The sequence below is a fragment of the Salvelinus namaycush genome, chromosome 25, assembly GCF_016432855.1.
Source record: "Salvelinus namaycush isolate Seneca chromosome 25, SaNama_1.0, whole genome shotgun sequence".
NCBI classification, from domain to species: domain Eukaryota; kingdom Metazoa; phylum Chordata; class Actinopteri; order Salmoniformes; family Salmonidae; genus Salvelinus; species Salvelinus namaycush.
This window is the reverse complement of record NC_052331.1, coordinates 18526878-18540867: the sequence shown is the minus strand read 5'-3', so window position 1 is coordinate 18540867 and position 13990 is coordinate 18526878. Positions and strand designations below refer to the sequence as shown.

The 13990-nt window shown below is 44.7% G+C and overlaps 1 protein-coding gene across 2 annotated transcripts in view; it reads left to right on the top strand.

Moving 5' to 3' along the window:
- Positions 1 to 13990, top strand: part of LOC120020320 (rho GTPase-activating protein 21-like) — a 112728-nt gene that overhangs the window by 75553 nt on the left and 23185 nt on the right. For both annotated transcript variants that reach the window (XM_038963895.1, XM_038963896.1), the window contains exons 9-16: positions 6968 to 7117; positions 7685 to 7787; positions 7912 to 7957; positions 8482 to 8607; positions 8853 to 9152; positions 10240 to 10304; positions 10447 to 10577; positions 11038 to 11180. In XM_038963895.1, coding sequence (XP_038819823.1) covers positions 6968 to 7117; positions 7685 to 7787; positions 7912 to 7957; positions 8482 to 8607; positions 8853 to 9152; positions 10240 to 10304; positions 10447 to 10577; positions 11038 to 11180 — 1064 coding nt within the window. The remainder of the gene's footprint in view (positions 1 to 6967; positions 7118 to 7684; positions 7788 to 7911; positions 7958 to 8481; positions 8608 to 8852; positions 9153 to 10239; positions 10305 to 10446; positions 10578 to 11037; positions 11181 to 13990) is intronic.

Genomic DNA, 13990 nt, shown 5'->3' with positions numbered 1-13990 from the left:
GTGTTGGTTCATGACAAGGCCTCATTAATCTGGATGCTGCAGTCCCGTTGATGTGGATTGGGCCATGTTCCCTTCTCTGCTTCCTGTATTCAACAATCAACTCCTTTGTTTTGCTGATATTGAGGGAGAGGTTGTCATGACATAGTTCACTTACCTCCTCCCTATAGGCTGACTCGTTGTTGCTTTTCGGGGCCTACAAACTTGGTGGAGTTGGTGTCGTGCAAAGCCACAGTCGTGGGTGAACGGGGAGTACAGCAGAGGACTGAGGACACACCCCTGGGGGGACCCTGTGTTAAGAGTCAGTGTGGAGAAGGCGTTGTTGCCAATCCTCGCAACCGGTGGCCTGCCCGTCAGGAAGTCCAGGATCCAGTTGCAGAGGGTGGTGCCCAGACCCAAAGCTCTGAGCTTGGTGTCTAGCTTGGAGGGAACAATAGTGTTGAACTCGGAACTGTAGTCCATAAACAGCATTCTCACATAGGTGTTCCTCTTTTCCAGATGTGTCACGACTTTGTGAATAGCGATGGAAATAGCATCTTCTGTGGATCTTTTGGAGCGGTAGGCAAATTGGAGTGGGTCCAGTGTACCTGACATAAGTATTCACACCCCTGAGTCAGTACATGTAAGAATCACCTTTGACATTGATCACAGCTGTGAGTCTTTCTGGGTAAGTCTCTAAGAGTTTTGCACACCTGGATGTACAATATTTGCCCATGGTTCTATTCAGAATTTTTCTTTTCAACCATTTTTAAGTCTTGCCTTAGATTTTCAAGCAGATTTAAGTCAAAACTGTAACCCTGCCACTCAGGAACAGTCACTGTGTATTGAGTAGATTCACTAAACTGCTTTACAAAGGTCATGTAAAGAAACACTTTATGGCAACCTTGCAATGAGAGGTTGTTCAGAGATACTTTTGAGAGATGGGAAACTCCATTGGAATCGTATTAATGCCCATTGTGTACGTTTCCCATGTGTAGTCAATGGACCGTGCTCTGCATTCTGGGACAAGGATAGCGCTCCTTCATGAGGTGTATGGGAGTCAATTGGGCACTAGCTCAAAATACCAACATTGGCATGAATTTCGTCAACAAGAACAACATTGCAAATATTTTCAGAGATGTTAGCTAATTAACTTGTTCTCTTTAATATCGTAGAGCTTTGGAATAGTGACGTTGTGTAATTTCGAGGAAAATAGGCAGGTTTCTCAATTCACCCTGTACTCACCTGGAATGCATTGAAATTAACATCTTCCTTCTTAAAAGTTAATTTGTGCAATTTCTTTCCACCTTCAAATCAATCAATCAAATGTATTCATAAAGCCCTTCTTACATCAGCTGATGTCAGAAAGTGCTGTACAGAAACTCAGCCTAAAACCCCAAACAGCAAGCAATGCAGGTGTAGAAGCACGGTGGCTAGGAAAAACTCACTAGAAAGGCCGGAACCTAGGAAGAAACCTAGAGAGGAATCAGGCTTTGAGGGGTGGCCAGTCCTCTTCTGGCTGTGCCGGGTGGAGATTATAACAGAACATGGCCAAGATGTTCAAATGTACATAGATGACCAGCAGGGTCAGATAATAATAATCACAGTGGTTGTCGAGGGTGCAACAGGTCAGCTCCTCAGGAGTAAATGTCAGTTGGCTTTTCATAGCCGATCATTGAGAGTATCTCTACCGCACCTGCTGTCTCTAGAGAGTTTAAAGCAGCAGGTCTAGGACAAGGTAGCACGTCTGGTGAACAGGCAATAGTTCCATAGCCGCAGGCAGAACAGTTGAAACTGGAGCAGCAGCACGACCAGGTGGACTGGGGACAGCAAGGAGTCATCAGGCCAGGTAGTCCTGAGGCATGGTCCTAGGGCTCATGTCCTCCGAGAGGAAGAGAGAGAGAGAAAAAGAGAGAATTAGAGAGAGCATACTTAAATTCACACAGGACACCGGATAAGACAGGAGAGATACTCCAGTTATAACAGACTGACCCGAGCCCCCCGACACACATTATTGCAGCATAAATACTGGAGGCTGAGACAGGAGGGGTCGGGAGACACTGTGATACCCCCGGCCAGGGCCAACCAGGTAGGATATAACCCCACCCACTTTGCCAAAGCACAGCCCCCACACCACTAGAGGGATATCTTCAACCACCAACTTACTATCCTGAGACCAGGCCGAGTTTTGCCCACGAAGATCTCCCCCACGGCACGAACCTGGGGGGGGCGCCAACCCGGACAGGAAGATCACGTTAGTGACTCCAACCCACTTAAGTGACGCACCCCGTCTAGGGACGGCATGGAAGAAGACCAGTAAGCCAGTGACTCAGCCCCCGTAATAGGGTTTGAGGCAGAGAATCCCAGTGGAAAGAGGGGAACCGGCCAGGCAGAGACAGCAAGGGCGGTTTGTTGCTCCAGTGCCTTTCCGTTCACCTTCACACTCCTGGGCCAGACTACACTCAATCATAGGACCTACTGAAGAGATGAGTCTTCAATAAAGACTTAAAGGTCGAGACCGCGTCTGCGTCTCTCATGGATAGGCAGACCATTCCATAAACATGGAGCTCTATAGGAGAAAACCCTGCCTCCAGCTGTTTGCTTAGAAATTCTAGGGACAGTAAGGAAACCTGCGTCTTGTGACCGTAGCATACGTGTAGGTATGTACGGCAGGGCCAAATCGGAAAGATAGGTAGGAACAAGCCCATGTGTAATGCTTTGTAGATTAGCTGTAAAACCTTGACATTAGCCCTTGCCTTAACAGGAAGCCAATGTAGAGAGGCTAGCACTGGAGTAATATGATCAACGTTTTTGGTTCTAGTCAAGATTCTAGCAGCTGCATTTAGCATTAACTGAAATTGTATTTAGTGCTTTATCCAGGTAGCCGGAAAGTAGAGCATTGCAGTAGTCTAATCTAGAAGTGACAAAAGCATGGATGAATTTTTCTGCATCATTTTTGGACAGAAAGGTTTTTGCAATGTTTCGTAGATGGAAAAATGCTGTCATTGAAACAGTCTTGATATGTTTGTCAAAAGAGAGATCAGGGTCCAGAGTAACGCCGAGGTCCTTCACAGTTTTATTTGAGACGACTGTACAACCATCAAGATTAATTGTCAGATTCAACGGAAGATCTCTTTGTTTCTTGGGACCTACAACTAGCATCTCTGTTTGTCCGAGTTTAAAAGTAGAAAATTGAATGCCTTCGAGCCAATCACTTGTGTTGTGTCAAGGTAGTGGGGGTATACAGAAAATTTGGTAAAGGACCAAGTCCATATTATGGCAAGAACAGCTCAAATAAGCAAAGAGAAAGGACAGTCCATCATTACTTTTAAGACATGAAGGTCAGTCAATAAGGACGTTTTAAAGAACTTTGAAAGTTTCTTCAAGTGCAGTTGCAAAAACCATCAAACGCTATGACCAAACTGGCTCTCATGAGGACCTCCACAGGAATGGAAGACCCAGAGTTACCGCTGCCTCAGATGATAAGTCCAGTAGAGTTACCAGCCTCAGAATCTGCAGCCCAAATAAATGCTTCACAGTGTTCAATTAACAGACACATCTCAACATCAGCTGTTCAGAGGAGACTCTGTGTATCAGGCTTTCATGGTCGAATTGCTGGATAGAATCAACTACTAAAGGACACCAATAAGAAGAAGAGACTTGCTTGGGCTAAAACACGAGCAATGGACATTAGACCGGTGGAAATTTGTCCTTTGGTCTGAGTCCAAATTGGAGATTTGAACGGATGATCTCTGCATGTGTATTTCCCATCATAAAGCATGGAGTACGAGGTGTTATGGTGTGAGGGTGCTTTGCTGGTGACACTGTCTGTGATTTATTTAGAATTCAAGGTTCACCAGCATGGCTACCACTGCATTCTGCAGCAATACGCCATCCCATCTGGTTTGGTCTTAGTGGGACTATCATTTGTTTTTCACCAGGACAATGACCCAACACACCTCCAGGCTGTGTAAGGGCTATTTTACCAAGAAGAAGAGTGATGGAGTGCTGTATCAGATGACATGGCCTCCACAATCTCTCGACCTCAACCAAATTGAGATGGTTTGGGATGAGTTGGACCGCAGAGTGAAGAAAAAGCAGCCAACAAGTGCTCAGCATATGTGGGAACTCCTTCAAGACTATTGGAAAAGCATTCCAGGTGAAGCTGGTTGAGAGAATGCAAAGAGTGTGCAAAGCTGTCAAGGTAAAGGTATTTGAAGAATATAAAATATAAAATGTATGTTCATTTGTTTAACACTTTTTTGGTTACTACATGATTCCATGTGTTATTTCATAGTTGTGATGTCTTCACTATTATAAAATAGTAAAAATAAACAAAAACCCTTGAATGAGTAGGTGTTCTAAAATGTTTGATGTACATTTTTTTTTTTAAATATGTTTTAGATGGGCTTGGTTAAAGTCACCCGTGACTGCTTCCGGGTAAGAGGTTTCTTGCTGGCTAATGATCTTGTAAAGTTTGCTAAGTGCCTCCGTTGTTTGCTTGTGGCAGTGTGTGTACACAGCTGTGATGATAACACACATGAATTCCCTTATATATAGGCATATAGTGGGGTCGTCATTTTAGCACCTCCTGGTCAGGTGAACAGGAGCTCACAATGTTTTCAACTACTGTACACTACGCTCCCCCCAAATCTTACCAGAAGCCGCCGTTCGACCCTTTTGGAATATGGAAAAGCCTTCTGGTTGAATTGTAGAGTCGAGTGTGTTGTCCGTAAGCCACTTTTGAGGAAAAACAAGACGCAGCATTTCCTGATGAACCTCTGCGATTGAAGCCTTGCTCTGAGTTCACAAAGTTTATTTTCCATACTAGGAAGAGGAGGCTGTGTAGCCTGTCTTTTCAAGCTAGCTTTGAGTGCCCCTTTCCTTTCTTCTTTGCTGGCATTGCCTTAGGTCATCTCGGCCAGGAGCCAATGTACTATTCCAGACTGAGGCTGAGTGTGTAGCTTCCGATTCATGATTTATAAGTGTTTGTCGGCCGTAGGAAATTATTGCACGAACATTCTAAGCAAACAAAGTAATAAATTAACACAAAAATAGTCATAAAGCAAAGTCGAGCTGGAATCGCCAATAGACGCGCACCGCCCACCGCACCGACATCTTGATACCAGACTGCCTTACTTACATTATCTCCCATGATGATGATGGTCTTTATTTAACCAGTTAGAAATCTATTTCTGTGTCATCTAGCATGTAGCAGTTACATGTCTGCCTGTCATGGTCCGTCCATACCACCACTGCTGGTAGTGAATCAGGCAGGCAGGGCCAAGCCAGGTGCAGACAAAGCAGGCAGTTACAGTTAGGAGGGAGGGTGATGGAGCAGCCACAGCACCACCACTCTGGGCCTGGTGCCCATGATGTGATCCAGAGAACAGAGGACTGATTGACCAGGCCTGACCAGCCCCTCAGGCTCCCATCAATGACCCGTTTGAAAGGTCAGGCAGGCAGGCCACTGTCTGTACGGTAGGGGCTCTCAGCTCTTGTCATGTGAGGTCAGATCCCATTCCCATGGCCCACCCGATAGTGGCAGAGAGTGGCAGAGCCGGTTGGTCACTAGTCGTCTTTAGCTTTCTTTAGCTCTGGTCCAGGTCACATTCTTTTCTTACCCTCTTGGATCTAACAGCTGATACGTGTCAATGTCTGGGTTTTATTGGAATCTAAAAAATGACTGTTACTGGAATAAGATCATCCATCGCCTGCTGGATTTTAGTTTTTAGTTTTGAATATTTTAGAAATTTTAGTTCCATTTAATCGTTTTGAGAGTTTTCAAATACGATCCCACGTTGAGGATTTATCTTCCAAAGTTTCACCTTTTGAACTTCGCAAGCAACTTCAGGACTTGTGGATTGGGTCCAGCACTACCAGAGAAGCTGGCATGTTGTTTGCATCTGAGTGAGGAGCTCCGGTCCTGTGCCAGTCCAATTATGGCCAGGCTAGGTGTGGTGAGGGTCATCCCCCAGGACTGGTAATCCCTCCCTGGGAAGCATGCTGCTGGTGGACGGACTGGCCATGGGGCTGGGGCCCTGGGCTTGGCTGGACAAAGGGGGCTGGTGCAGGGCCTGCCAGGAGTGTGAACGCCGCTACCTGACGCTGGAGGAACCAGACGGTGTGTTGAGTTGCACAGACGTGGGAAGGGGGCGGTGTGTAACCTAGAAGAAGTCCAGTTTCTTGTATGCAGTTATTTTGCGTCTGAAAAAGTTGGGTGGTTGGTGGTATCTTTTTGTAGCTTGTATAACGGCAGCTCTTTGAAGTAGGCGGCATCAATGGGGTTGTTGTACATTTGGCCCATGTTGTATAGCTGTACTGGGTGAATATTAGATTTAAAGATTTGACGGTGTGTTTGTGTCCACATCGAGGGTGAATCTGCCTATGGGATAGGCTTATATTGGTGATGGATGCCTATGGGGCTACATTGGCGGTGTTCCTTCACACTCCTTCTCCTTGGCCCTGGTTGAGATGAGAGATGGGCGCAGCCTGGGATGTTGGAAGGAACTAGGGCAGTGGCTTTTAAATTTAGCTCCACAAGCCCCACGGCTGCAGGCAGAGAGCAGCTTTGCACTCTGAGCTGTTTTGGGCTCGGCGGGCCAGGGTTGGGCGGCGTTGGAAATGCTGCTCTACTCAGCAGTTAACAACTTTCACACTTTTCTTTTCAAAAACAGGCCATGTCAGAAAGGGAGGGAGACGTTCTCATTCCTAGGAGCCGTGTTGTTCTAGTGCCATAAGTGTCTTTGGGAATCTTCATAATGCTGCAGTGGTCTACTTGCTGATGTTACGTAACTGGAGTATCTCAGGAAGCTGAATTATTATTTTAAACAAATTTGTTGCACCATAATCAGAAGTTTAGGTACATTTTATCCATTATGATAATGAGGAAGATCATGGTGATGGTGAGATGGAGGAACATGATGACTGATGAAGTGCTTCATAACATATATTTATCCATCATGTAATACCTAAGCTTGTGTTGTTGCAGATGAGCCGGCTAGCCCTAGTGTTGACCATGAGGCCACGTCCATTCCTGCTTCCGCCGTGATATCTGTCGCTCCAGCCATAACTACAGTCCCCCCTAGCCCAAGCTCCTCCCCGTACCCTCTCATGCGCCGACAGCTGTCACATGACCAAGGTAAGAGGCACCCTGGGGTCGGGGCTCCTGGTTGTCATGGTTAAGGTGCAGATACAGTTCTGTCAGTTGCTGTGTTGTCAATGCCATTGTTGTTTTAGTCATTGGTGGCATCTGAAACACTCTATTATGTATGCAGTGCACTACTGTTGACCAGATCCCCAATCCCCATAGGCCCTGGTCGAAAGTAGTGCGCTATATAGGGAATACTACAGTGCCATTTCAGCCGCTTCCATTGCGTTGTTACTGTCTTGATGTTTCTGTCACATAATAGCTGTGCCACATAATAGATGTGACAGAACTCAGTGCTGGAGTTTTCTGAAGAAGCATGACATTGACCCAGTTCTTTATACAGGTTTGAAAGCAGCTAGGATGTCTCCTCCATCAGTGCTAAGAGTAAAATTGGCTCTGCATTTGATATTAACACAATTCTGCCCTGTGATATTGAGCCCTAAAACTACCTCAGAGAACACCACCACTGACCCTCACTAATAACACTCAGCTATGACACATCACTCTGTCTACACACTGTAAAAAACACTGTTGTTGTGTTTATGTCCCGGTCTCAAGAGTCTCTCAGAAATGCTATTCTGGAGTCTGATGCCGAGACCAAACAAGAGCGGTCCAAATCCTGCGACGAGGGTCTGGATAACTACAGAGAGGAAGGCAGAGGGTGAGTCCTTTTTTAAATTTGGAGATGTGGAATTTGGTCTCATTTTCTCACGATACTGTTCTCCAATGTTTTTGGTTCATCCTCCTAATATCAGTTATTTGTCTCCCTTCTCCTCTGTCTCCAGCCGGTCAAACAGTAAACACATGCCCAGTCTGAGAGGCCTGAGGAAGGTGAGGAAACCGCTCAATACAGGGTTTATTAACCACAACATGTTGGTTATCTTTATAACAACTTTAAATGGGTTATAACAGCTCTATAAAGGTTTAACTAAGCCATGTTGGCTGTGTTTATACAGCCAGTATAATGGCTACTTAACATATCTGGGCAAAAAGCCGGTAATATCTATCCCTAATCAGAGTGCCTAACGGTGCTGCTACTTTTACGCAACTGGTTTGAAAACAGTCTACTTTCCCTGTGCTTTTGAAAGGTTTCCTAATCACATTGACAGGATGTGTTGTATGGTTTCCTGGCTTTGCCTGAATCATCTTGATTTCTTCAGCCATAATGAACTCACTTGTCTATGTGATTTTGCTACACTAGTCAGACAGACTTTGATGCTCCCCAAATAGCAGTAGAAAAGGACTCCCTGGGGATTTGAGCTATTTTCTTTAAGACCACAGGCTGTCTTCCTGCTGGTTACTTGTGTGTGTGTGTGTGTGTGTGTGTGTGTGTGTGTGTGTGTGTGTGTGTGTAGGCTCTGGATGGACACAAGTCATCTGATGACTCTGGGTCCAGAAGGGACTCCTCTTCAGATGTATTCAGTGACTCTTCTAAAGAAGGCTGGCTCAACTTCAGGCAGATCAACACTGAGAAGAGCAAGGTATATTTACACACTTCTACCCTTGTCCAACTGCCAAATCACATGGAGCTCTACTTCGCTGGTCTGGTTATGTATCCACCATAGTTGCTGGAAAGGACCGTGTGAAACAAAAATATCCACAATCGTGTGAAAAGGTTATCACGCACACCCACCCACACTGTGCTAACTCTTTACATCTTCATGCAGGGCCTTAACTCAACATTTCGCTCTCTCTCTCCCTCCGTTTCTTTTCTTTCTTTCTCTAGCGTGGGGGTTCGAGGTCGTGGAAGCAGATGTACGCCGTCCTGCGAGGCCACGGCCTCACGCTTTACAAGGACAAGAAGGACGGCGTCTCCCACGCCTCCTCCCACTCCCAGTCCGACGACGACCCACAGCCAATCAGTGTCAAGGCCTGCCTGATTGACATCTCCTACAGCGACACGAAACGGAAGAACGTGCTGCGTCTGACCACGTCAGACTGCGAGTATCTGTTCCAGGCTGAGGGCAGGGATGACATGCTGTCATGGATCCGAGTCATCCAGGAGAATAGTAATCTGGATGATGAGGTGGGTTCTGCCTGGCAACACTGCAGTACTCTGTTACTAAGCTCATCATGTGATTATTAGCATTTCGCTGCGCCTGCGATATCATCTGCAAAACTGTACACAACTAATAAACGTTGATTTGATTTTGATAGTAATAGGTCTATCCCACATTTGATTATTCTTTGCTAAGCCCATGTTTTTATCCAAAGGGACTTGCATACACTAGCTAGAATTTTACTACCCACATTTTTGGCAGGTCCTGCCTTAACTGCAAGGCAGATGTGTCAAATGCCAGTGTGCTATTTTGAAGCTTGTGAATAGCCTAGCCTGCGTCGGGGCTCAGGCTACACATCTTCTATTTCATTTACACTAATCATTCTCACTGTCCTTGGTCACTAGTAGAAGCAATAGCTTTTGGGCTGAGAGACTCCCGTTTGTTCAACATTCCTCTCCTTGGGTTTATGGTAATGATGTTTGTCTCGGTTGCGTTTGGTGTTTACCCCACAAATAAGACACTCACTGTCCTGTTTTGCGGGTAGAATCACTAATACAGCCTATTTATAATATCAAACCATTTTAACATTTGATTTCTCATGCTTACTGTATGTAGGATCACTAGGATACAGAAAACACAAAACATCTCCTGCTGGACCCTAACAAGAGTGTGTTTTTCCCTTGGCTTAATGTTAACTTGTCTGTTGGCTGTGAAATGAGCTAACAGTGTGCTTGCTTGTTCAGCTGTTTGCCCCTTCTCAGTTAGCCTTCGGTCTTTGTCTGTGGTCTCAGTCTCCCACAGAGTCTTTCATTAATGGGGAGAACCCATGACTTCCTAAATAGCTCAAACAGGATTCAGTGTGGTTAACTGCTAAATCCTATTCACTTAGAACTATAAAAATATATATATATATATTTGATAAGACAACATATACTTGAGAAATCTGAATGTGCTGGTAGTTCAAAGGTTATGTGAGGTTACTTCTCAGCCATTAAAAAAAGTTTGGGTTAACATCCATGATTTTTCATTTCCAAAATTGTTAATTCTGTTTGTCCTTAGCTTGTGTTCCAGTTATGTTAAAACTGATTGTTTGTTGTCCATGTTATGTTTCAGAATGCTGGTATAACCAGCCAGGACCTGATCAGCAGAAAGATCAGAGAGTACAACACCATGATGAGGTATGCAGCAACACACACACACCATCTTTATTTGACCCACAATGCAACATCATTTTACACCAACTTTTATGCACAAGTCCTTAAAGTCACATATAGTATAATTTAATGTACTATAATATGACCTTTTTTGTGTTTGATCCAGTGCCCCCAGCAGCAAGACTGAGCCCTCCCCCAAAACCTCCCGGCAGTCCCTCAGTATCAGACACACCCTCCTGGGGGTGAAGGGAGAGGGCAAGGGCCAGAGCCCCCACTCACCCAAAACAGGAGAGAGAGGTAAGGTCATTATTACAACAACAAAGAAGTTACTGGAAACAACGAACACAGACCCCCCCACAGACGCCGCGCTGCTCAGCTTCGTTTAGTAAACAAAACTAAAACAATAAGTAATGTGCCTGGGGTAACCAGTGACCTGTTTCACCTTTCATGGATCTCAGCTTTAAAGCAAGGGATTACATTCACCACAGGTAGACATGCTGTGTCCTTTACACACTGCTGAAAAGCAGGGCATGATGAAGTTTCTAGCTATACTACACAGTAAAGTTGCCCATCACACGAGAACAGGAGACAATAACTATGGTTGGATTACATGTGGAAATACAGTATGTTATTGAAAATGTTTATCTTTGACTGTCTGCACAAGCAGCTGTTGACCTTCCAGCAGCTAGTGTGGTTTGAGTGTGTATCTGTAGTGTGGATTATCACTCAGATGGCTGCTTTGTGTGTGTTCTGTCAGATGAATCCAGTCCTCCACGGGATAAGGCTGCCTGGAGGAGGGGCATCCCCGGCATCATGAGGAAACCCTTTGAGAAGAAGAGCACTGCTGGGGTAACTTTTGGGGTGCGCCTCGATGACTGCCCACCTGCACAGACCAACAGGGTAAGGGAGAGCGAGTGAGTGTGTGTTTACATGTGAGAAAGACATGGAAATGATGTTGTTGAATGAATTATGTGTTTTGTTTCCCTTTGATGGTTGAGTAGTGTGATATTTAAGAGAAACTTCCTCTAGACACTATTTGGGTTGTTTTTCCAGTCTCCCTACATAGGGGGTGTTTCAGACATAATGTTTTTTGCGCCGAGAGGTCTGCTTTCCGATCGTAAAATTAACGGAGTCATATTTTGTAGCAATTATTGTGGCCTTTGTGTTTCTCTGATTGCACAGTCACGCTAGCTGCGAGTAGAAATGGTTGTCCTTGTTCAATGGAGCCATTGGACTTGTCTCAACAATGTTCCTATCTGCCTCGACATATCTAGGTTGACTCATTTTCCCCGGCTTTGTAAAGAGTACAGCCTGACAGGAGTCCTACTTCCTTGTCGAATTGTATTCCCGCACTGGAAGGCAGGCTTTTCAAAATGGGGGCGGTGTTACCGTACACTGCCTATTCGAGATTACTGAATAATTACAATGGCTGCTTCTGATGATTCGTCTTTCCAAGAAGAGCTGGACGGCGAAACCGTTTTTGATGTTATTTTACATAGGGGCACACAGCCCTATTCATTTGAGCCAAAATACAGTGAATAGGAGTTGAGGCACCAACAATAACAATTGCATGACCAGCAAGCAGCGATGGGAAGCCTCGGTCAGACTGACTGGTGGTGCCTAAGCGGTTACTGTCCAGCCATGCCGACAGAAGAATGTCTGTGCTGCAACAAATTAGATCGCGGACAGTTCTTACTGGAGAGAGTCACTGCAGACTTCATGGCTTGTGTGTGTGACAGACCATCAAGGATTTGACGCACATATGGATAGAGGGGTGCTGGAGATGTTCTTCAGAACCTCCATGATCAACTGGGGGTGGCAGCCTTGTCCAGCTGGACTAGGAGAGCAAATGCCAAACGAGTAAGTGGTTTTGCTGTCTGTAGCTAGCTAGCAATATGAGCTCTCTTTTTACGTGAGGCGGTGTTGTTCAGTACTGTGTAACTTTGTGATTGATTCAGCCATAACAGGGCTTGATAGTACCACTACAATCCATGTTGAGTTAGCTAGCTTTGTTTGCTATACCCAAAAAGTATTGTAGCCTAATGTTATAGCTAGCTAGCTAATGTTAACTAGCCAGCTAGCCTCAGTGCACCTCATTTGGAACAGAACTGGATAAATGTTTTGATAACGAAGAGTAAAGGAATGACTTAGGCTTTTACTCATTAGTCTTTCAGTAGCTATCTAACGTTTCTGTGAGATCAAATCAAACTTTGTCACGTGCCAAATACAACAAATGTAGACCTTACCATGAAATGCTTACTTACAAGCCCTTAACCAACAGTGTAGTTCAAGAAAGAGTAAATGGAAATGGAAATGGAAAAAAGCTGTACTTGAAACAGTCTTGATATGTTCGTCAAAAGAGAGATCAGGGTCCAGAGTAACGCCGAGGTTGTTCACAGTTTTATTTGAGACGACTGTACATCCCTCAAGATTAATTGTCAGATTCAACAGAAGATCTCTTTGTTTCTTGGGACCTAGAACAAGCATCTCTGTTTTGTCCGAGTTTAAAAGTAGAAAGTTTGCAGCCATCCACTTATGTCTGAAACACAGGCTTCCAGCGAGGGCAATTTTGGGGCTTCACCATGTTTCATTGACATGTACAGCTGTGTGTCATCCGCATAGCAGTGAAAGTTCGAATGACATCCCCAAGAGGTAAAATATATAGTGAAAACAATAGTGGTCCTAAAACGGAACCTTGAGGAACACCGAAATTTACAGTTGATTTGTCAGAGGACAAACCAGTCACAGAGACAAACTGATATCTTTCCGACAGATAAGATCTAAACCAGGCCAGAACTTGTCCGTGTAGACCAATTTGTGTTTCCAATCTCTCCAAATGAATGTGGTGATCGATGGTACCAAAAGCAGCACTAAGGTCTAGGAGAACGAGGACAATTAAAAGGTCATTTACCACCTTCACAAGTGCAGTCTCAGTGCTATGATGGGGTCTGAAACCAGACTGAAGCGTTTCGTATACATTGTTTGTCTTCAGGAAGGCAGTGAGTTGCTGCCCAACAGCTTTTTCTAAAAGCTTTGAGAGGAATGGGAGATTCGATATAGGCCGATAGTTTTTTATATTTTCTGGGTCAAGGTTTGGCTTTTTCAAGAGGCTTTATTACGGCCACTTTTAGTGAGTTTGGTACACATCCGGTGGATAGAGAGCCGTTTATTATGTTCATCATAGGCGGGCCAAGCACAGGAAGCAGCTCTTTTAGTAGTTTAGTTGGAATATGGTCCAGTATGCAGCTTGAAGGTTTAGAGGCCATGATTATTTTCATAATTGTGTCAAGAGATATAGTACTAAAACACTTAAGTGTCTCCCTTGATCCTAGGTCCTGGCAGAGTTGTGCAGACTCAGGACAACTGAGCTTTGGAGGAATACGCAGATTTAAAGAGGAGTCCGTAATTTGCTTTCTAATGATCATGATCTTTTTTCCTCAAAGAAGTTCATGAATTTATTACGGCTGAAGTGAAAGCCATCCTCTCTTGGGGAATGCTGCTTTTTAGTTAGCTTTGCGACAATATCCCAAAAAAAATTGGGATTGTTCTTATTTTCCTCAATTAACCTCTCTTGGGTACGTGAGACGTTAGCGTCTAGGAGTTAGCGTCCCACCTCTTCAACAGCCAGTGAAACTGCTGGGCACCAAATTCAAATACAGAAATACTCATTATAAAAATTCAGAGAACAAAACATTTTACATAGGTTTAAA